The sequence below is a fragment of the Echeneis naucrates genome, chromosome 7, assembly GCF_900963305.1.
Source record: "Echeneis naucrates chromosome 7, fEcheNa1.1, whole genome shotgun sequence".
NCBI lineage: Eukaryota > Metazoa > Chordata > Actinopteri > Carangiformes > Echeneidae > Echeneis > Echeneis naucrates.
In genome coordinates, this window is record NC_042517.1 from 8,609,533 (window position 1) to 8,631,036 (window position 21,504).

The window sequence follows — 21,504 nt, forward strand, 5'->3', positions numbered from 1 at the left end:
TTAAGATCTGAGAATAAAGTCTGATTTGTTGCTGTATTTTTAACTCGCTGACTTTTTAACAACTCACTTAAGTCTGACCACATGACTCACAACTCCCATCAGTCTGACTCTGACCTCAGACGCACCGCCGGAAACGGGGGATGCTGACGGAGCGAACCTGGCAACCCCGGCAGCCGGTCTGATCAGTTGCTACTGAGGGGAAGATGGTGGACTTCGCGACAGCAGCGTGCTCAAAACTCCGTCCAAAACACTTTGAGAAATACTTACAATCCCAACCCGGTATTAGATACAGGTTACCCGGGGACAATCACAGATAATAGACGGAGAAAACCGACGGCCGGACTGACTTTGTTCGCTTCCCGACAACTCTTTAGTCCGAGTCCGCAGGAGAGCGGGGAGTTGCGGGAACCGTTCGTTAAGGACGCCTGTCGTCGGCAGCCATCGCGGTGAAAGAAGGGGGACGCTTTCTCTGAAGCTTTTTACCCGCCGGCCCGGAGAGGAGGGACGGACAGCTTCGGAGGTCTGCTGCCGTGAAGCCCGGGGAGGGAGAGCGGAGCTGACAGCCGGAGCCCGACAGGCTAACTCCGGCTAGCTTAACTCGGCTAGCTTTGTTGTGGAGCGGAGGGTCCGGGGCGATCTGCTCGACATGCCGCGGAGCAGGAGGGGGAAACGTGGCTCCGGGAAGCCAGGTGAGCCGCTCACACAGCCGGGCCAAAGACAAACACAGAGCATCTTACTGAACTGCAGCCAACAATGACAGCAATGAAGTTAAACTTCAGTTATTTTTGTAGCACATGGAGCAGACACACTAACATTTACCGCCCATAAACACGGCTCAGCACCACATGTGTGTGTTTGGTGTTTCCTCACTGCACAACAGTGGTGTGGGCCATGCATGTGTGTGTTTGCTGTTTCCTCACTGCACAACAGTGGTGTGGGCCATGCATGTGTGTGTTTGCTGTTTCCTCACTGCACAACAGTGGTGTGGGCCATGCATGTGTGTGTTTGCTGTTTCCTCACTGCACAGCAGTGGTGTGGGCCATGCATGTGTGTGTTTGCTGTTTCCTCACTGCACAGCAGTGGTGTGGGCCATGCATGTGTGTGTTTGCTGTTTCCTCACTGCACAACAGTGGTGTGGGCCATGCATGTGTGTGTTTGCTGTTTCCTCACTGCACAGCAGTGGTGTGGGCCATGCATGTGTGTGTTTGCTGTTTCCTCACTGCACAACAGTGGTGTGGGCCATGCATGTGTGTGTTTGCTGTTTCCTCACTGCACAGCAGTGGTGTGGGCCATGCATGTGTGTGTTTGCTGTTTCCTCACTGCACAGCAGTGGTGTGGGCCATGCATGTGCCTGCAGGGGCGTTACAGCCCTCTCACGTTTTATTGGAGAAACGTTGTCCTGGCTGTACACACGTGCAACACCGAACACACACACACACACACACACACACACACTTTTATGGAGTACAGATGCTCAAGATTAGATAGGGAGTGCCGGAGCAGGAAACGCAGTCACGAACCAGTGGGAGTTTCGCCATCTGCCATTATATTTGTAAAAATGTGTCAGTCTAAGCTCACCGTGTTTCAGATCACTTTCCTTTAAGACTTTACACCAGCTGAGTGCTATTTGAGAATCAGCGTTTTAAGTTGATCAGTATTAGTAATTATTTTATCATCCCTTGTGATGTTTTTCTCCTCCGTCACAGTCACTCCAGCATTTGACTTTTTTATCCTTTCATTCATTCACACATCCGTCCACCACCATTCCCCCTCCAACTTCTACACCCTTTATTTCATCATACATCATCTCCAGGCTCTCTACGTCAGGAGGTCCTTCAGCTGTCGGCCAAAGCGTCCCTGAAAGGTAACTCCCCATGACCTCAGCTTCATGTCCACCTCCAGGCTTGTCCAGACGTTCTTGAACCTCACTGCTGTGCATGCAGTAAACGCAGCAGCCCCTCACTTGCTTGACTGACCTATTGTCTATATCTCTCTCTCACTCTCTCTCTACCCCCCCAAGCTGTGCTGAGGAGTTTTAACCCAACCCAATTCCATTACCTACTCAAGCTTCTTTATAACAGCGTCTGTGGTTTTGCAGACTCCCTTTGTAGCTGCCGGGCTTCCTCAGTATTTATGCATGTCATGCTTGAGTGCCACCGGTTAAAGCCCGACATTCACACAGAGATCGATGGTTACAAATAACAACAGTATCAGACAACTTTTTAAAGACGTGTGACCTTCTTATACAACCAGTCTTTCACTTACATGGCTGTTAACATCTGATCTCATCCTCTGACCGTATGCCTATTCATGCCAAGGTTTTTAACTCTAGCCTCTCTCTGGTTTTTGTGTTCATAACTTCCTGCAGGGACTGTCTTCACCACAGTGTATTATTCTCAGGAACCTGTTTATTTAGTAATTGTGTCATCACTCTGTGTTCCTGTTGCCATGTTTTTTTTTTGTTTTTTTTTGATAGTTCCACTATTGACTTTGTCAATTAATGCACATCTCAGTAGCATCGTTGACAAATCTAGTTTGGAGTTATGTGGCTTGCATGTTTAAAGCTTTTAGTGCAAGGCCATGATCAGGGGGCTCAAATAGACTCCCACCTTTCTTTTTGGTCAGAGCTCAAGATCAGTCTGTCAGCAGAGTCTCTTCCTCTGGACCTGACTGGCTGCTGGTGCTGTGTGACTGACTGCTAAGTAAGCATAAAATATTAAAGTGGAGACGACACGTGAGCCGTGGCAGTTATGTGAAGGGGAGCACTTCACATAACTGAGCTATACGTGGGCAGTCCTGCGTGGGAAGCTGTGTGTGTGTGTGTATGTGTTTAGCTGTAGGTGAGTACAGTGGTCTGGAGTTCAAGGATGATGACTTGGAAATCACTTGGTTGCAGAGGGTGCTTTATTTGAACTGTGAACAGTTGGTTTGTGAGCGAGAGCCTGCAGGCTGTTCCTTCACAGGAACCAGAATATTATGTAATATTAGAAAGTATGGGTAGATTCAGGCTCATCTTGTAACAATGAAAACTAGATTTCACTGTAGGTTGTTGAATAAGTTAAAATGTCAGCCTCTGGATGATCTTTCTTCTCAAAATATACATTTTTACACATTTACATGCTGACAATAGAAAATGGAAGGTGTAAAACAATCTCTATGTAAATATGTTTTGAATACACCATCTGTCATTAGCAAAATTATGTTAACATTATTAATGACGCTCTCTTCCAAATTGCAACTTCATCTTCCAAAAATTTGGGACTGCAGTACAGTCTTCACATTTCTCTGTTGATGGTGTATTGTGAACAAGCTCCCAGGTGTCAGCAGTTTCCCAACCAAAACAATAAGCTTTAGCTCCCAGTAAGACAACAGGTTTTACTTTGAATTACCAGCTCAGCACTTCAAGCAGCTATTTTCACAACTGACTATGTGTCATACTGACACTCATGAATAGATGCTATTAATAGGAGCATAACCTGCAACTATTTTCTCATTACCGTACAGAGTTTTGGCTTTGGGTAATCATCCAGTTGTTATCCAATCAGCAGATGTTATTTCCCAAGCAGCAGCCACCAGTAAGAGGGGCAGAGTAAAAGTAACCTTGAAACTAAGGAGGGTGTGGTTATTGGTATCAGCTGATAATTGCCAATAAATTGAACTATCAGACTTTTGCCATCTTGCGACATTCACGGATTTTAAGGACTGATGGATTATCAGGATGCACCTTCCTTGAAAAAACTCCCACCTCAACACCATGTTCCCGGCATGATGAGGATTTGCATCGTGCCACATGATGCCATCATATATGTCTTCCTGCAGCAGGAGAGAAGAAACCAAAATGTCTGTGGTGTCAGAAAGTCATTTTTAGCTATTTTTGAATTCAAGCTGCAGTCTGTTAAGCACATGTAGCCTACTACTTGAGGTATATTTAGCTACACAGAGTACACTGTCATCTCATTATGTTGAATTGGTGTACATTTGTCCCTGTGAACAGAAGTTGTGCTTACTTTGTAATGTGAAAATTGCCATTGTACATGTTAAGTGTCAAAACAATTGTCATACTTAAAGGACATTATATGAACTTGTCCTGCTGCTACTGTCAACATGTCACCAGGCAACAGTAGTTTAGCAGAATAGAAAGGCCTACAAATGACTTTGTTGTCAGTCGCTGCAAAAAGTCAGCTGTTTGTGGCTGGAGAAGAATTTCAGGCGAAATACTTTTGTTGCACAAGGCAGAACTGAAGCTCTGTAAACAATGACTCCATAAAGTGGGTTTGTTCAAGTCAAATAGATGAACTTTAGCACAGCTTACTCAGTTTACACATTCTCAGCTCAAATAGACCAGTTCTACTTTCAGCTGCATTTTCTGACTGACACGTGCACATCATATCAGAAAAGCTTGTATCTGCAGCAGATTAGAAGAAAACTATTTATTGGTCACGCAGGCAGCCTAGAATTAACATTGAATATACACCGCTGTAAATAAACACTTTTTAATTTAAAAGTTATACTACAAACCCCATGCTGCATTGCTGCAACAATAACGGTGACCTCTGGGTTACCCTGACTGTACTGTCTGACCCGAACATTAACACACAGACACACATAGACAGTCTGACCATTCTGGATTGTACACACTGAATGAAAGGCTAAAAGAATGGTGACTCTGGTCTCCAATAATCCCAACAACAGTGGAAAGTCCTGAGCCAGCAGGAATCTGAGAGTTAGCTTAGCGAGGCCTGCCTGGCCCCTGCCTCCTGCTCTGTTTAGTCTCTAAATGCAAACACACAAGATGACGGAGAATTGCCTCATGGAAAATCCTTTTGTCATTATGGACCATTTATGAAGTCAGTTCCTCTTCCTGCAGCACCACCTGCAACAGAGACCTGATACAGAAACACTGGAGCACACAAAGTGACCCTTAAAAAAAGAATATCTACTTATTTCTGGATCAACTTTTCAGGCAGGTCAAGGGCACAGTCATGAGTGCAGCTGTATTCATGTCCGTGTCTGTATCTATCAATCTCACACATACATGAACTAGAGAGGTCTGATCTTTTTAGCTTTAGTTTGAAAGTCACTTTCAAGTCAAACAGCTGTTTGAGGAGCATTTCAAATGATTTTTATCATTCAGAAGAGGCCTCTCTTCATTAGTAAGAATCAGTTTGATGTAGAAACCTTTTAAGGGTCTTGGCGTGGTTATGAATTTTGTAGATGAAGAATCTTCTTGGCTTGAAGCTCCAGTTTCCATATGTGTCTGTGTGTAAGAAGAACTTTGGTGTACAGTTACTGACAAAGACGGACAGCTGAGCAGAGGAAGGACCTGATATTACCCGCTGTCACAAACTGGCTTTCAGCCAAATTCTGGTTAATTTGGGCTACTTCTTCTTAGTGTGATAATTTCACTTCCACAGTTAACAGTTCCCTATTTGTCAGTGGGAAATGGCTGAAGCTTTGCTGTGGTTTCATTAAATGCAGAGATACTGATCTTGATAACATTGGAGTGTAAGAGTTTCTGCTCTTTAGCCCATTCCTGTGTATTGCAGCCTGATGAGACAAAGACAATACAGATCCGGGCAACATTTTGAACTATAAAAGGAGGAAATGTCTGTTATTTCCCAACAGCACATTGGCCTCTGGTTTGGAAACTTAAGAGCATTTTTGACCTGATGGTGCTCATTATTTCCAGCTGCTACAACAGTTTTTTGGCACTCTGCCCTAACAATTATTGCCACCAAGCTCATCGACCCGTCACCGTGCCTGTTGTGATAGAAATGCTCACTATTTTCAAGATGAGCTTATTTTAAATCACTTTTCATCTATCTGTGGACATAATGTGGCTGCGCCTGAAAATCACAGTCATTTCTTCATGTTTGCTCTCTTTACATATTCTACACTATCAGGGCATATTTGTTAGCTGAGACTCAGTTGGAAAACTTTCTGTTTGACTGTCTGAATAAAACAGACATCATACATCCCCCCTTTCTGCTTCACTTTTTTTATCCTGTCCACCCATCTTCTTCCCTCTGTAGGGATTAAAAATGGGGTGAAGGGAGAGTCGGGTGCCAGCGATGATGAGCTGGCGTCTGACATCCTCAGCCACTACAGCAGTGCCAGTGAGACTACATCAGTGCTGGAAGAGGGCACAGGTTAGTGCTTGCCCTTGTAATTATTGCGCTTATTTTGAATCTTGGCCAAGGTATTTCTTACATACACTAAGGGAAGTACATGCAGTCAGTCTTTTGTAATGTGCTGCGTCTCTTCATCTTAAACAGGAGCATTACATTTTTGTAGTCACATGAAAAAATATCCAAAACAACTGTTTCAAACTCAGGGGGCGAGCAAGTGGATGAACAGACTGCCCAGGAAGAAACAGAGGACAAACTCAAACAGTGTATAGACAACCTGATGGATAAAAGGTGATTTCTTTAACCTTTAATTTAACAACATTCACAAGGAATATTGGGGAAGACGTAGCTACAAAATGATGGTGGCATGTGAAGAGATGTTGCTGAGCATTCCCGTCTACACTCAGTTTATTGTCCTCTCCCTCCTTCTGTCTCTTTCCCTCAGTGCTAAGACTCGTCTAGCTGCCCTCGAGTCGTTGCGACAGGCCTTCTCCTCCAGAGTGCTGTACGACTTCCTGACAGAGAGACGCCTCACTGTCAGTGACTGTCTGGAAAGAAGCCTTAAAAAAGGTGAGCCAGGAGAGAAGCTTTGGCTTTTTATCTGTATGTTAGTCAGAAAAACAGGGTTCTGTTTATGTACATCAGGTGGAGGATTATTCTGCACATTGTTGTGACACAGCACATATAATATGGGTTTCTACAGCTTTGTCGATATGATGGTGTTTATATTTTGTATAAACCTACACAGGGACCATATACCATACGCATGCTGGAAACGTTTCCTCTTCTTCTTTCAAGGGGGACCCAGGCTAATGAGAAACATGGATAGTCATTTTACTTTTCCCTTTTTGTCTAGGCAGTGGAGAGGAGCAGGCAGCAGCAGCCACAGTCTTCGCCCTGCTGTGTATCCAGCTGGAGGGTGGAGATGAGGCGGAGGAAGGCTTTAAGATTCTACGTCCTGTCCTCACTGCCATTCTGAATGACAACAGTGCCAGCATAGTAGCCCGCCAGAGTGTAAGTTATGGTGTGAACTTACGCCAATGAGTACATTTATTTCATCTCTCGATACTTAGCGAAGAAACACTTTAAGTAATGCATGTTTCCTCGGTGTAAATGCTGGATCCAAAAGCAGCCATATGGATTAGCGTATCAAACCCTGGAGTGATCTGCCAAAAACAAAAAGACGACAAAGTATTCCGAAAAATCAGGTTCAGCCAAGACGTGTTCTTGGTGACCAATTTCTGAAAATTGATTCCGCAATGAACTAACCCTAAACCTCATATAATGGACAGTTCATCAACGGATCTCAAGTTAAGGGTGATGTCATGGCATTTTGCATGCTGTTACACCCTTGTCAGCTGGCTGCTCTGTTCATTTTGGAAAGCAGATATAAAAACACAATGGTAGCCAGTGATCAGTGGACTTGACAGGCACTTCTCCAATGCAACATTTTGCCATCTTGGATTCTTACTGTCTGTCCTTCCACACCAGATGAGTATTTAGAGCAAAGTTGGAGGGAAGAAGGGAGCCTCTTTACAACTGTGCACATTACATTTGAGCAGTAAATTATAATAACATAGCTAACCCTATCCCCTCCTTTTAAAGTTCATAGGCCACTGACAAAAACATAAAATTGCATGCTAGAGCAACTAAAAGATTTGCTGCCAGCTAATCTCACGCAGTGATAAGAGTGAAGAATTAGCAACATGACTATTTCTGTGTTTGTTTAATAAAATGTCTGGTTTTATTCTTTTCCTACAGTGTGCCAGAGCTTTGGGAATGTGTTGTTATGTATCTGCTGCTGAAGAGGGAGAGGTGAGATGTTAAACATAACATAACAGGGTCAAAGGGAAATATCACAGTGAATAGTTTGACTTGACTATCACACGGTTCAGAGCAATCAGCCCAGTCCTCCTCACTTTAAACCGGGATATGTGAGGCAAAAAAAAACAAGTCAATCAACAAGCAAAATTCTCATGATCCCCCCCCCTGTCTTTTCTTTTTTCCCCTTAAAATCATCGCTGAACTCTCCAAGGACTTGATCAAGTCACTGGCCCTTCTGGAGAGCATATTCATGTCTTCCTACCCTAACAGAGAGGGGACGCTGCCCACGCCTAAACCCGGGAGTCCAGGCCTTCATGGTGCTGCTCTGCAGGCCTGGTCGCTGCTGGTCACACTCTGTCCTGCATCCAGAATGGCTGTGCTGCTCGACCTGTGAGTGAAACAAACCAATCAGAACAACCAAAATGTTCTCCCGCCTTGAGTTATTTTTGTGACATTTAGTCTCTACACTCACAAATTATTTTTGCTAAAGTCACAGAGTTAAGCCAAACCAATATCTGTCAGCACACCCTTTTCTGCTAGAAAAGAGTTTGGTGAGCTGCTGCTCAGGCACCTTTTTATCTGTTGGAGTATGGTAATGAGTCAGATGTTTTCCTCTGCTCCGTGTTTATAGGAAAAAAAAAAGCTCTGTAATATTTTATCTTTTATCAGCGTCCCTTTCACTTTCAGCTGAAAACCACTGCAGTTTTTAGTCTTCACATGATTAAGGCATTTGCAGGAAATGTATCAGCTTAGACCTTCTGCTAACCAAAAGAGGACTTTTGATGATTTGTATGAAAGGTCTCAGCCATTCTATGTTTTCCCACCTGCAGTCACCTCCCCAAACTGCAGGCATGTCTGCAGAGCAATGATGTCAACTACAGAATCGCAGTGGGAGAGACCATCGCCCTGCTGGTGGAGCTGGGGCGGGATATAAATGAGGTACGATGGTGTGCCTTTTGAGAGCATGTACACAAACACACTTATCTGCTGATGCTAAAACAACTGTTTCAAACTCTCCTTTTCCCATTACACCATACGTTTGGATATATCTGTTCTTGATGTTACGTTGCTATTCTTCAGTTTTGCCCCTGATTGCTTATTCATAGGAATTTGAGGTGGACGACAGTGAAAGTCTGTGTGAATGCCTGAAGGGTTTAGCCACAGACGGCAACAAACACAGAGCGAAGAATGACAGGAGAAAACAACGCTCAATTTTCAGAGAGGTGCTACATTACATAGAGGTATGTTTATTTATTTGCAATGATTTCACTTGTACGTCAGCCTTTTTTTTTTTTTTTTTTTTTTTTTTTTATCTTAGTAGTCTAAACATCACTGTGTGAATGACTTTTTCTGCAGAATGAGGACTTCACAGAGGAGAAGATCAGGTTTGGCGTGGAGAGCGTTTACATCGACAGCTGGGTGAGGAGAAGAATCTATGATGCGTTCAAAGAGATCCTTGAGTCTGGAGTCAGACACCATCTACAGGTGAGGAAATACGCTGAAATAGAAATGGCATGGTGGGACCCTAATAGAGCTGCACATTGTTTGATTTCCAAATGAAGTAGTTTGCATACCTATATGCAAATTTGGTTTACAGCAAAACAAATACATACACATGTATAATGAAGTCTATAAATTATGGAGTGTAGCCACAATCTTTTCATACTCTTTCTTTCATTTGGTTTTATACTTGACCATGAATTTAAATTGAGATTTAAGAAGCTGAAATTCACAATCCATGCATGAGCGAAGGCAAGTAGTTCAGTGTTTTTCACAGCCCTATGATTTACTGTCACCTGCTGCTGGTTAGCAGGATCAAATGACTGCTTTCATACCAATTATTTTGGGTCACTTCCACTGAGTCGTGGTAGTTTTTGTTTTTAGCACTCTTGATACACGCTCACTACTCGGATCTGGGACTGACGCCAATAAACACAGACCTGGAGTTGAACAAGAACACTGGTATTTAGCTGCTGGGCTAGCAAACTGAGAGCACACTGCATATAATGTGATGCAAGTGTACTGCTGATCGAGCTGTTGCACCAACAAATGCAATAAACACACCTACACTTACACCACAACGGACTGGCTAAATCCCATTCACTCTTATATTTATTGTGCTTAAGATGAGCACTAGCGCTCCATAATTTGACATCCAGCACTTAAGTGAAGTTGTAATTATGGTTCATTAGAAAGTATGCTTATTTCATGAAATTTTCCACACCCAGCTCAATCAACGATTAACCCTAACCCTAACCTGTTCTGACTGCATTGACGACATAACATGGAGACAACCTGAAAAATCAAGTTCAGAACTTTGAGTGTGTGTTTTTCTTTTGTTCCAGTTCAACCCTCTCCTTAGGGACATCTTTGGCCTTGGCCCCCCCATCATCCTGGATCCCACTATCAAAGGCAACAAGATCTCACGATTTGAGAAGGTCTGCACAATAAACCACTCCAACCTTCTGTTGGGTTTTAGGTTTTTCTTCTTCATCTTGCTTGTATGCTTGGCTTGTGCGCTCTAACCATAATCAGACTGTCCTGACTGTGGCCGATGTTATCTGAGGACAGGGTGGGGCGAAAAAGAGAATGACAAAAGAAAAGCGTGGCATATTGCTTTCTACTATTTCTCTCTAGCAAAATTATCTTCACAAAGAGAGCCAATCATTATTTACATTTAATAGTCAGAGCAGTCACAACAATTACGATCAATAATTTCTTGCTGTTTATCACAGTAATTTGTCAATCAGCAGTAGAAACTGCTATTTATGACTTTCAACTCTCTTTTTTCTGATTGAAATTGTGATTGACATTTGCAAAAATTATCAGCTTTGATGATCGACAAGATTATCTTTTACTGGCACAAACCTAATTCCCACCACATCCTCTTCATCAAGTTTAGAAAGGATTCTAATTTTGATCATAACCTGAGAAATATATACAATTTTGCAATCTTATCGTGATGTCCCTCTTCTACAGCATCTTTTCAACTCAGCTGCCTTCAAAGCCAGGACAAAACAGAGGAATAAAGTTAGAGACAAACGGGCTGACGTCATGTGAGAACTGGACAAGGACGGAGTGAATGGATAAGTGACAGGAGCTGGATACAAAATGATGCCTTCGATGCCTCAGCTGTCTGACACACAAAGACTTGGCTAACTCTCAACAGGGATTTTTCACTTGTCATATTCACCTGCAGTTTAATTTTCCAGTTTCATAGGTTCAATTTATTCTTAGCTCCCACAGGAGAATAAAAAATTGTGTGTATTCCACACACCAGTCGATGTCTCAAATTGAATGGCAGCAGTAAAACAACACTGCATTTCCGTTATATAGGATGAAACAACTTTGTTTAACAGAAGAGGAAATACGATGTGAGCACATTTAATAGAAGCTTCATATATCAAGCACTTATGACGCATTTCAGATTTGAAACACTCTGCTGCTGATGGGTATTGTTTTCATACCCAACTTCAGCTTCTGCCCTGTGGTTTGACCAATCAGTCAAATATTTTTTAATGTCAGTTTCTGATGCTATTTCCTGCACCTAATGGTTTTTCGTTAATCTCAGAATGGTCATGTTCAAGAATCGATTTCTGTAACGAAAACCAAAAACATCCACAGAATTACACTTTTTTGGGGGGTGGGTTGGGGATAAACCTCCTCTTCTCTGGGCTAATTTACTCCTCGCTGCCCCTCATTCATCCTCTGCCTTGACACCCAGAGTCACAACTTCAGCTGCCAAATCAGAAACTGTCTTTGCAAACAATGCAACCTTGAAGATAATGTGTGTGGTGTTTGTGTGAGAGTGTTTTATTTGAATTTTATTTAACATCATTAAGTAAAACACCTAATTAAAATAATACAATTAAAGAGTAATTCTGTCTTTTTTGGATTATTATATTGTCAGAGTAAAAATACATTTTCACTGTTTCTGATGGGTAATTGTATTTTACTTTATTTATTCATAGAACAGTACTGTATGGTTTTTAAGAAAAAATACTAAACTGTTTACAGACACAATCATGGGAAGTAGAATTTCTAGATTTCTTTTTTCATGTGTATTTTTTAACGTGGGTTGAAGGGACATACAGTTTATCCTTGTGTATGTATTACAGATAAACTGTACATAGGGATTTGTGAGATGATATTTACTTGAATCTTTAGATGCATTTGAATGATTTTCCTTGTGGCAAATGTATACAAACCACTGACCAGAGCCGCTGATCAGAGGAGTTTAGTGGTGTTCCTATTTTCATTTTTTTTTTTTTTTTAACATGTTCTTCTGATTTTACTGTTTCCTTTTACAGCACCTGAAGCTCAGTGTGGCAGCCATATTACCATTGTTAGTGTTTTTTTTTTTTTTTTTAATGTAACTTTTTTAAAGCTACCAAAGACAGCTAAGTTTCTCTCTAAGTCTTGGACCACAATTGACTCCCTGGATAAAGGGAGTCAAATCCAAAATATCAAAGCTCCACCAACTTAACCGTCTGATAAGTAGCTTTGGTGTTCAGGCACAAGGGATCATGTATCAAATGAAATAAAGTATTTGAGTTGTGTCTAACATGAAAATACAGGGGTTGTGGTGAAAAAATGTCAATGTCAAAATGTCCCAGTTACCTAGTTCCTAGTTAAATCTGTTTGGTTGTTACATTTCAGATATTTGGGTTGACACTACTTTACAATAATCGACAAAATGACAAAATGACAATCTGATGAGACGTGGTGCGACACATTGGTTGGAGAGCACTGGACTGGACCAATTGCATATAAGGTAGTTACAACAACACTACTGCACCAATGTAATGTTAAAGCATACTCCTAGTGATGGTTGATTTTTTTGGGACTTCATAATAATACAATTCACACCAAATACATATAGTTGTAATAAGGCCTCTGTGGGCCTAATGTGCAAATGTATAAGAAAAAAGTTTGTCTTTAACCACGTGAAAGAAAAAAACTTGTAAGCAAAGAATGTAATCGAAGAGAAATGAGAGAATTAACCTTAGTATTGAAAATTGACTTTTTTTTCAGTTTTAAAACAAAAGTTAAAAAAGGTGACATCAAGGCTGACAAACAGGATGATCTTCTGCTGCCCCCCTGCGTTGGCTCGCTCCACTACACCCCTCCGAACTGAGCCGAGGTGGTATCGTCCATGAGCCAACATGGAGGCGCTGTGTCGGTAGGATCCGGTGTTGGTGGGTGTTGATCCGTAAAGTCACTGACTGAGTGGATGAGTTTATGCTCCTGGTTTAGCTCTCTAGCTGCTGAGTTTAGCAGCGGTGTGTCGGTCCTGGCTGACTGTGTCTGTGTGTGTCACAGCAGACCGACACGGACCGATGGAGGCCGCTAACATCAGCGGACTGTACGGAGAGATCAGCGGCCTGCCGGCGCCCATTTCCGCCAGAGTCACCGAGGAGCAGCTGCAGGACATCCGGGTCTACACGGTGACTGCAGGTGAGCTGCTGGGTAGAGGACACACACACACACACGCCCTCTCTCTCTCTCACACACACACACACACACGCCCTCTCTCTCTCTCTCTCTCTCTCTCTCTCTCTCTCTCTCTCTCTCTCTCTCTCTCTCTCTCTCTCACACTCACACACACACACACACACACACACACACACACACACACACACACTTATGCATAACGTAGACTGCACAACTCCAGCCAGTTGTAACAGTCTGCATTTGACGTCTGCATCACATGAATGAAAATCAGTGATTGTTCTAAAAACAACAAGACCATACAAAAAGTATTGTATACAGAAATATAGCTGGGCTGAATGGTTACAGCAGAAATGTATATCTCACCACAGAGAGAGTGTCGTTTATGATGCTGCAGCTACTGAGACCAGTGATTATGACCAAAGGGTTTGAAAAGGTTTACAGAGTAAAGCCATCTGTTTCTCTGCAAGATCCCCATTCAGCTGCCTGTTAATTGGATACTGTGCAGTGCTTTGGATCGTGGGTTCAGGTAGGGACACCCATAGTTACCACTGACTGAGGCAGAGTTCGGATCTTGGACCTCTCAGGGTGTTGATAAGTGAGAATATTTAGCTTTCGTCTATTTAACCCATAAAATTGATTCATTGTGTCCAGACTGGAGTCAGACCAACCTGGTTCGCGGCTCCAGAGTCTTCTACAGCCAGCAGTGGACTCTGATCACAGACAGCAATGACCACAGAAGAATTCGGACCGTCCTCCCACCACGATCCTGTGCACCCGTGTCTGGAGAGTGAGTCTTAAAACAAGATGTGCGAAAAGCACCAAGAATTTCAGAACAGTTTGGATAGTTGTCAAAAATGTATCTGCAGTTCTGGGACTAAAGAGCCATTGATCAGCAGCAAAAGAACTTGTTTTAGCTCTCACTTTGCTGCAGTGTGTGTGTGGTTGTAGCTGCTATAGATCCTCATAGACTGGGGGTGAGGTCAGGTGTGGTCAGAAAAGAAACCGTAAAGCCCAGCTGAACAGTTTGAGTTAACTAAGTTTGTGTTTCTCTTCTGCTCCTCAGGTCACTGAGTGCAGTCTCTCCCATTCGAGGCCTGAGGGCAGTTATCAGGGAGACAGGAGGCCACCAGCTCCTTGAGGTGAAAACAGTGCACTGTAACACACCGGTAACTGGTGTGTTTCAGCATTTTGACCGACTGTTGTTGCTGTGTAGATATGGGACTGTCACGGCCTCAGGAAATGCCTTAACCTGACTGCCCTCAACAAACATGGACGACTGTATGAAGATGGTGAGACGGATGCTTTGTGTTTTCGCATTCAAATTTTCTTTTCGAAACCGCATAATGTGTGTTTATGTGATAAGCAATGACAATATTACTGGTGTGTCTGTCTGTGTGATTCCAGCTCAGTTTGGATGTCTGTCGTGGTCAGAGTGTGAGAACAAACTCTTGTATGTGGCAGAGAAGAGCAGGAACACATCCAAAGAAACAGATGATGGGGAATCGGCATGTGGGAAGGTATGCACACACACCTGCTAGGTATGCTCCTGAGATGAATATCAAGCAGCTTGTACAGGAAATACAACAGAATCATTCAAGATTTGTTAGAATAAATGCAGTTTTTCTGTGTGTGTGTGTGTGTGTGTGTGTGTGTGTGTATGTGTGTGTGTGTGTGTGTGTGTGTGCGCTACAGGACAGGAGTGTGTACTGTGAAGACTGGGGAGAGGCTCTGACCAGCAAGAGCAGCCCAGCGATTTGTGTGGTGAATCTGCAGAACGGCGCAGTCAGCGTTCTACAGGGCGTTCCACCAGGCATCTCACCGGGCCAGGTCAGGACTTTTTTAGGAGATTTTTACTTCCTCTGATTTAGATTTAGTGTGAAGTGTGCAAGTGTTTGGAAATTCAACTTTCCAGTGTGCGTTTGTGTTAAAGTTGAAATGCGGTTGCAGTTATTTTTGGCTTATTACACATGCTAGCTTTGAATACTTTCCTGTAATTTACATAGTTTTTGTGTGTGTGTGTTGCCCTCCAGGCTCTGTGGGCTCCTGGGAGTCAGTCAGTGGTTTTTGTTGGTTGGTACCACGAACCCTTCAGACTTGGACTGAAATTCTGCTCCAACCGCAGGTTCTATAGCTGCATCAGATATAAAGCATTTCAAGTTTTGATCTGGAAAGCTTTTTTTTCTCCAACCTAGTGCAGATACAAGCAAGAACAATTATTGTCATCAGTTATGTTGAAATAAAAAGGAAGAAAACGTTTTTAAACTATTCAGTGGAAATGGCCATTTACCTCTTCATATCTCTTTTCTTTAAATTTTCAGGTCAGCGTTATTCAAGCTCGACCTTGAGGGACACTGTGGTGAGAATGTCACCTATGACCCTTCGTTAATTAATGAAAGTCCCTCGCTCTACTATTCATCTGATCGCTCCATCTCATCTCTCAAAAACAGAGTGTCTGTCTGGGGACAACCTTTCTGTGTCCTGTCCCAGGCTCAGTCCAGACGGGTCCACGCTCATCTACCTGCAGGGCCAAGTGTTTGGTCCACACAATCAGTGCCTCAGTGTGCAACAGGTACTTTGGCTGTGTGTGATTTTGTGTCCGTGTCTTTTTGTCCTTGTTCAATCAAGAGTTAAAGAATGAATGTTCTTCCTCCACAGTTGGACCTGAAGAGCGGGAAGACATCCACGCTGTTGGATGTTGTCAACAGACCGCAGCCTGGTAGGTTACAGACTAATACAGCTGGTGCTTTGATTCTCCAGGATGAACCCCACTGATTTTACCTTTAGCACCTACATTCTTGGTTTTCAACAGCAAGCTTTAACAAGCATTGAATAAATTGTCAAAATGAATCCTAACAATTACAACATTTGTGAGTTATTGCCCAGCACCATCCTCAGGCCATAATTACAACTTATGAATGACATTTTCTTTGATTCTTTTCATATATTTTGCATTCATTAGAAGCTTTAGCTTCCAAATCTTGTGGTCATCCTGCTTACATCAATGACTTGGCTAGCCGAAGGATTTTCACAATAAAACAGAATATTTTAGAATTAGAATTAATAATTTATATTTATGTATAGTAACTTATTGCACATTTATGTCGTAGCAAATGCTCTTCTTCAAAGATACATGCAAATTTTTCATTGCTTCACAGATAAAATGCAACCTTCCACATATATCAATATCTAATGTTTTGGCTGTGGTTGTCAAAGAGGTTCATTCAACTCTGAGTATTTATCAAGCTGGTCCTTCTTCCATTAAAACTCAAGCTCAATGATAGAAAGAAGGGAAGCTTGAAAAAAGCAACAAACCAGCTGAGTGTGTCTCTTTGTGTCTGTCAGGGGAGTTCGCAGGTGTTTATGAAGCTCTGCCGTCCAGATGCTGGTCTGCAGACAGTCAGAGGGTGGTGTTCAGCAGCGCCCGCAGGAACTGGAAGGTAACAGCTCTGCAGTGATGGAATAGTTTGACCTTTTCAAAAATGTGCTTTTTGTACTTTGCTTTTAATGAAGTTCCATGTCATTCTGACGTATGTAACCCTTAGCTCAGCAAACAGATGAGAGACAAGCTGAAGCGGTTTGCCTCGCTGTGTCTCAAGTTAAAAAATTCACTTATCAACGTCTCTGTAGTCGCTGATGAGTTGGTTGCATGTCATTTGTGTAATCTGTACACACACGGAATGCTGCAGAAGACACTGGTTTGGTACTGCAGGTAGACTTGGAGGTGTATTTATTTTACTTAAGTTTCTTGCACAAATGTTCACCACACTTGTCCATCAGTCTTTCACTCTCTTGTTGTCTCTCAGGACCTCTTCATGGTCGACAGGAGATCAAAGAAAGTCACTTCCCTCTCTGATAGTAAGAGTCCATCCTCTCCTCCACTCCCGCCTCCACCTCATTCTTTCTCTCTTCTGTCCACATCTCCGTCTCTTCTTTTCCCTCCTCCCCCGTCTCCCCTCTCTCCTCTGCTTCCCCCTCCTCCTGCCTTCTGTTGGCCTCCTCACCCCCCTCCGTCTCCTGCTTTGCCTCCCCCTCCTTCTACACCCCTTTCCCCTCTTCCTCCACCTCCCCCTTCTCCTTTTGTTCCAGTACCTCATCTTCCTTCTGACTCTGACCTTCCTCCTCCTCCTCCTCCATCTTTTCACCCTCATCAAGAGCACAAGATTGAACCGGAAGGTACGATAAGACGTGCAGACTTGGTGTCCTGTGGGGAAATTTCACAGTAAAAGTCAAAAGTAGTCTGTGATTTGGATATACGGGGGCTTGACACAGTACCATCCATGCTTGTGGAACCAACATGATTTAAAAACCTTTCAAGACGTTTCCTTGCACAATTTTTCTTGTGTTTCATCTTCTCTTCATCGCTGTTTCTGCCTCCAGGTCCCTCAGATCTTTCCAAAGTTTATGGCAGCTGGAAGTTACTGACAGTCCAAAGGGACCTGATGGTGGTTTGCTGCTCCAGCCCCAACACACCACCCACTCTGGTCAGACAACACACACATCCGCACACAGATGTACACTCTTCATCCCATTGAACCACAAGATTTACACGTGGTGTGTGTGTCTGTGTGTGTGCAGAGGGTGGGTTTTCTGCCTTCAGCAGGTGAAGCTCTGACCTGGCAAACTCTACAGGAGCCTGTCATGACCTTTGACTTTCACTGGACAGTTCTAGATGTCACACCTCCACCTGGGCAAGACAACACACAATACTGTGAGCTTTTAGTCACTCCATCAAGAAAAAACTCACTCTGGTGCTAAGCTTAATCTCGTTCTCTCTTTCTGCCTGTGTCTCAGCTGGTTTAGACTTTGGTGCTGTTCTGGTTAAACCATCTCCTGCGCTCAGTGAAGGCAGGATACCTTTGGTCGTCTTCATCCATGGTTTGTATATACTTAATGTGATTTTTGCATGTCAGCTTAGAAGGTAAAATCAAAATAATTTTTTCTATATATAAAATATTTATATTATATATTTTTTATGTATGTTGTGTTCTTTTTTCCTGCTTTTATGTTTGGTTGTTCCCCAGGGGGCCCACACTCTCAGTTTCCTGCAGAGTGGAACTGCACCACAGCTGGACTGGCTAAACTGGGCTTTGCTGTGCTCATGGGTGAGGCGCCTTTATTTTGCTTAGATCAACAGTCTGGAAAACTTTGTGATCAATTTATTTTCTGAGAGTAGGATAAGAGTAGCCGTCTTTGGGCTTCAGCTAGGAGACAGGTTTAACAGACGGGGGAAAACAGCTGCCTGAGAAAACTAGTTCTAAAAAATTTTTTTTTTTTTTTTTTAAAGGGACTAAATATGCTTCTTTATAGTGTGTAGTTTAAAAAAATATTTGGAGAACAAATGCTAGCGTGTTTAATTTTTTTCAAGCTTTGTAACTTTTTATCACTTTCAACTGCTGGAAACATTTTCTCAGCTCAATGAGAGGAAATAAAAGCTGAATGAAAAATGGTTAAAATCAATCAGTCTTTGTGTAAAAACAAGATTGAACCTCTTGAATTTACAGTATCTGTTTTTGATTTTGCTGCCTTTCCTTTTTCTCTTTGCCTCTCTCGTGATCCAGTGAACTACCGGGGATCCACAGGATTTGGTCAGGACAGCATTTTGTCTTTGATTGGTCAGATTGGAAGTCAGGATGTAAAAGATGTGCAGGTATGGCCTTTTCCTTTTTTTGATCCAGTCCTGCATATAAAGGATTACAATAAACTGCTGAGTAAAAGCAACCAAAAGCAGGATAAGAGGCCAGCTCGATGGGACTGGGGATTTAAGTTAGTCTGCTGTTTGACAACCAACAGTCAGCACTTATGGAAACCTGCATGTGATTTGGAAAGGAAGAAAAACACATATAGCGGTCAGACAGTTAGCCCTGTGTTACTCCATAAATGGCACTGTGTCACTCTGGAGACTCTTTTTCTCAGTGATTCCTTGTTTTCCTCAGACGGCTGTGCTTACTGCACTGCAGAATGACCTGACCCTTGACCCCAAACGCTTGGCTGTGCTTGGGGGTTCTCATGGGGGCTTCCTATCCTGTCATCTGGTTGGTCAGTATCCAGATTTCTACAGAGTATGTGCAGCCAGGAACCCCGTCATTAATGCTGCTACTTTATTGGGAACCAGTGACATCGTGGACTGGTGAGACACATACACAAGAACCGTGCATATAAAAAAGATAGCTGTTCATCATTCAGATCACTCCATAGCTTCATTCCTTTTCTCTCCACAACTAAAGGCGCTACACCAGTGTGGGTTTTCAGTACTCATATGACCAGATACCTACAAGTGAAGCGCTGGCTGCTATGTTAGAGAAGTCACCCATCACACATGCGGCTCAGGTCGGACACAAGCACGCACTAACACATCTTTAGAGTTCAGGTCAGAACTCTATTCTGTATTTTAAAAAGTTGTTGAAATCTAAAGCTCAACTAGCAGCTTTCATACTCTTGCAAAGCTCATGAAGCCCCAAACTCTTAAAGCTGATGTCACTGATGCAATTCTTCTTGTTTTATCAGCCATCTGTGCTGTATTTCTGATGTAAGGAAAAGTCATAATAATATCCATTACCAAAATGTTTTTTTTATATATATTTTGAGCTGATTGTTGGACTGAATTACAATTCATCCAGTGGAAACCCACAGGAACATCCAGTTGTTTTTTTTTTTTTAATGAAGCTGTTAACAGCTGTTAACAGCAGCTGTAAAGACACGTTTTTGTCACGTACACGTTAATATGGATGCTGAAGAATCTGTCTTTGTGTGTAGATCAAAGCTCCAGTGCTGCTGATGCTGGGGGGCAAAGACAGGCGAGTGTCTCCTCACCAAGGTCTGGAGCTCTATAAAGCACTGAAGAGCCGAGCCTCACCAGTGAGGTACAACATAGCATTCAAACTTCCTGTATGGTAAAACACAAAAAGACAAACATCTCTTTTTTGTCTCAGCCTGTTCTGTTTGTCCTTTTAGGCTGTTGTGGTTTGCAGAAGACGGACATTCACTGTCAAGAGTGGACACACAGGCCAACTGCTTTCTCAACACAGTGCTGTGGCTGTTCCAGCACCTCTGAACACAAATACACCTCAGATCTTTTTTTTTTTTTTTTTTTTACAAAATACCAAAATTTCATGTCACCATGTATTTCCTTTTGTAAAATGTACACATCAAAGCATGTAATAAAGTCTCAAAAACCTGTATTGATAGATTAGGCTCAGTACTACATAGCTGAATGCCATCTGCTCCCTCTGCACACACCTGAAGAGATCACAACTTTGAAATGGGTTCCTCCTCACAATTGTATGACATTTTTCTAAAATACTAGTCAGACAGTTCAAACGAACAAAAAAGTGCCTCATACAGCACATGTAACTTGCACAGATTCCAGGAGATGGCAGTCTCTGCCTGTTAAGCGTCTCCTTTTGTGTACATGTAAATACAACATTTAGTCATGTTATGGTTACTAAGCAAAAGCATCAAACAGTCATTAAAGCTTGACTCTTAATGCTGACTTATATTCAAACTTTCAAAAAGAAAAAAAACAAAACAAACTAAGGCACGATTTAAACATTTCAAAATGTCCCATCTGAAGGCATCTGAAGGCATCTGAAGGCATCTAACCACATAGACCCACTACGCCAACCAACCAAACCCACTGAAACCTAATCTTGGAGCCTCAACCACCATCTGGTGTAGCCTGAAAATAATAAAAAACCCATCCACTGTAATACTGATCTTTACACAAAATTAAAATTTAAGGACATAATCCAGCAAAACAGTCTACTTCTGTCTCTTTACCTCAGTTTGGCCCTCCGTTGGCCAGATTACTTGCACTTCCTTACCTCATCTTTATTATTGGTCTGTGGAAAATTCAGTTGCTGGCCAGAATGGTAGTGTATCTATAGACAATCAGAGAAAGAAGAAGTTGAATCACATCAACTTTTCAAAGTGGTCAATCATAAATGACACCAAACATAAATGGACTGCATTATAGAGTGACAGAAAATAAACTGTTAGAATCACAATAATCACAGTAAAGTACATCTGGAGGCATATCCAGGAAGAGTTCACTCTCAGTCTCAATAATAGATCAGCAATAAAAACTGATAAACAAATAAAA

At 42.5% G+C, this 21,504-nt stretch overlaps 2 protein-coding genes across 4 annotated transcripts; both read left to right on the plus strand.

The window, feature by feature from the left end:
• Nucleotides 1–175: 175 nt before the first annotated feature.
• On the plus strand, nucleotides 176–12,505 carry ifrd2 (interferon-related developmental regulator 2). Of its 2 annotated transcripts, XM_029506252.1 has the most exons (13): nucleotides 176–689; nucleotides 1,814–1,864; nucleotides 6,033–6,149; nucleotides 6,335–6,419; nucleotides 6,574–6,698; nucleotides 6,985–7,142; nucleotides 7,890–7,943; nucleotides 8,164–8,342; nucleotides 8,783–8,891; nucleotides 9,059–9,193; nucleotides 9,309–9,437; nucleotides 10,298–10,390; nucleotides 10,932–12,505. In XM_029506252.1, the coding sequence occupies exons 1-13, from the start codon at nucleotides 647–649 to the stop codon at nucleotides 11,010–11,012; spliced, it is 1,359 nt and encodes a 452-aa protein (XP_029362112.1). In that variant the 5' UTR covers nucleotides 176–646; the 3' UTR covers nucleotides 11,013–12,505. The 2 variants fall into 2 exon arrangements, with proteins under 2 accessions (XP_029362112.1, XP_029362113.1); XM_029506253.1 differs by lacking the exon at nucleotides 1,814–1,864 and having other exon boundaries at nucleotides 178–689; nucleotides 10,932–12,504.
• A 607-nt stretch (nucleotides 12,506–13,112) lies between these two features.
• On the plus strand, nucleotides 13,113–20,563 carry LOC115045982 (acylamino-acid-releasing enzyme). 2 transcript variants are annotated; one of them, XM_029506018.1, is made up of 22 exons: nucleotides 13,113–13,150; nucleotides 13,275–13,409; nucleotides 14,058–14,193; nucleotides 14,470–14,545; nucleotides 14,620–14,695; nucleotides 14,811–14,923; nucleotides 15,099–15,233; nucleotides 15,437–15,528; nucleotides 15,725–15,762; nucleotides 15,854–15,975; nucleotides 16,062–16,122; nucleotides 16,749–16,843; nucleotides 17,210–17,261; nucleotides 17,784–17,887; nucleotides 17,982–18,114; nucleotides 18,198–18,281; nucleotides 18,428–18,508; nucleotides 18,965–19,053; nucleotides 19,340–19,533; nucleotides 19,631–19,733; nucleotides 20,160–20,266; nucleotides 20,358–20,563. In XM_029506018.1, the coding sequence occupies exons 2-22, from the start codon at nucleotides 13,292–13,294 to the stop codon at nucleotides 20,455–20,457; spliced, it is 2,109 nt and encodes a 702-aa protein (XP_029361878.1). In that variant the 5' UTR covers nucleotides 13,113–13,150; nucleotides 13,275–13,291; the 3' UTR covers nucleotides 20,458–20,563. The 2 variants fall into 2 exon arrangements, with proteins under 2 accessions (XP_029361878.1, XP_029361879.1); XM_029506019.1 differs by having other exon boundaries at nucleotides 13,119–13,150; nucleotides 13,278–13,409.
• The last annotated feature ends 941 nt before the right edge of the window (nucleotides 20,564–21,504 follow it).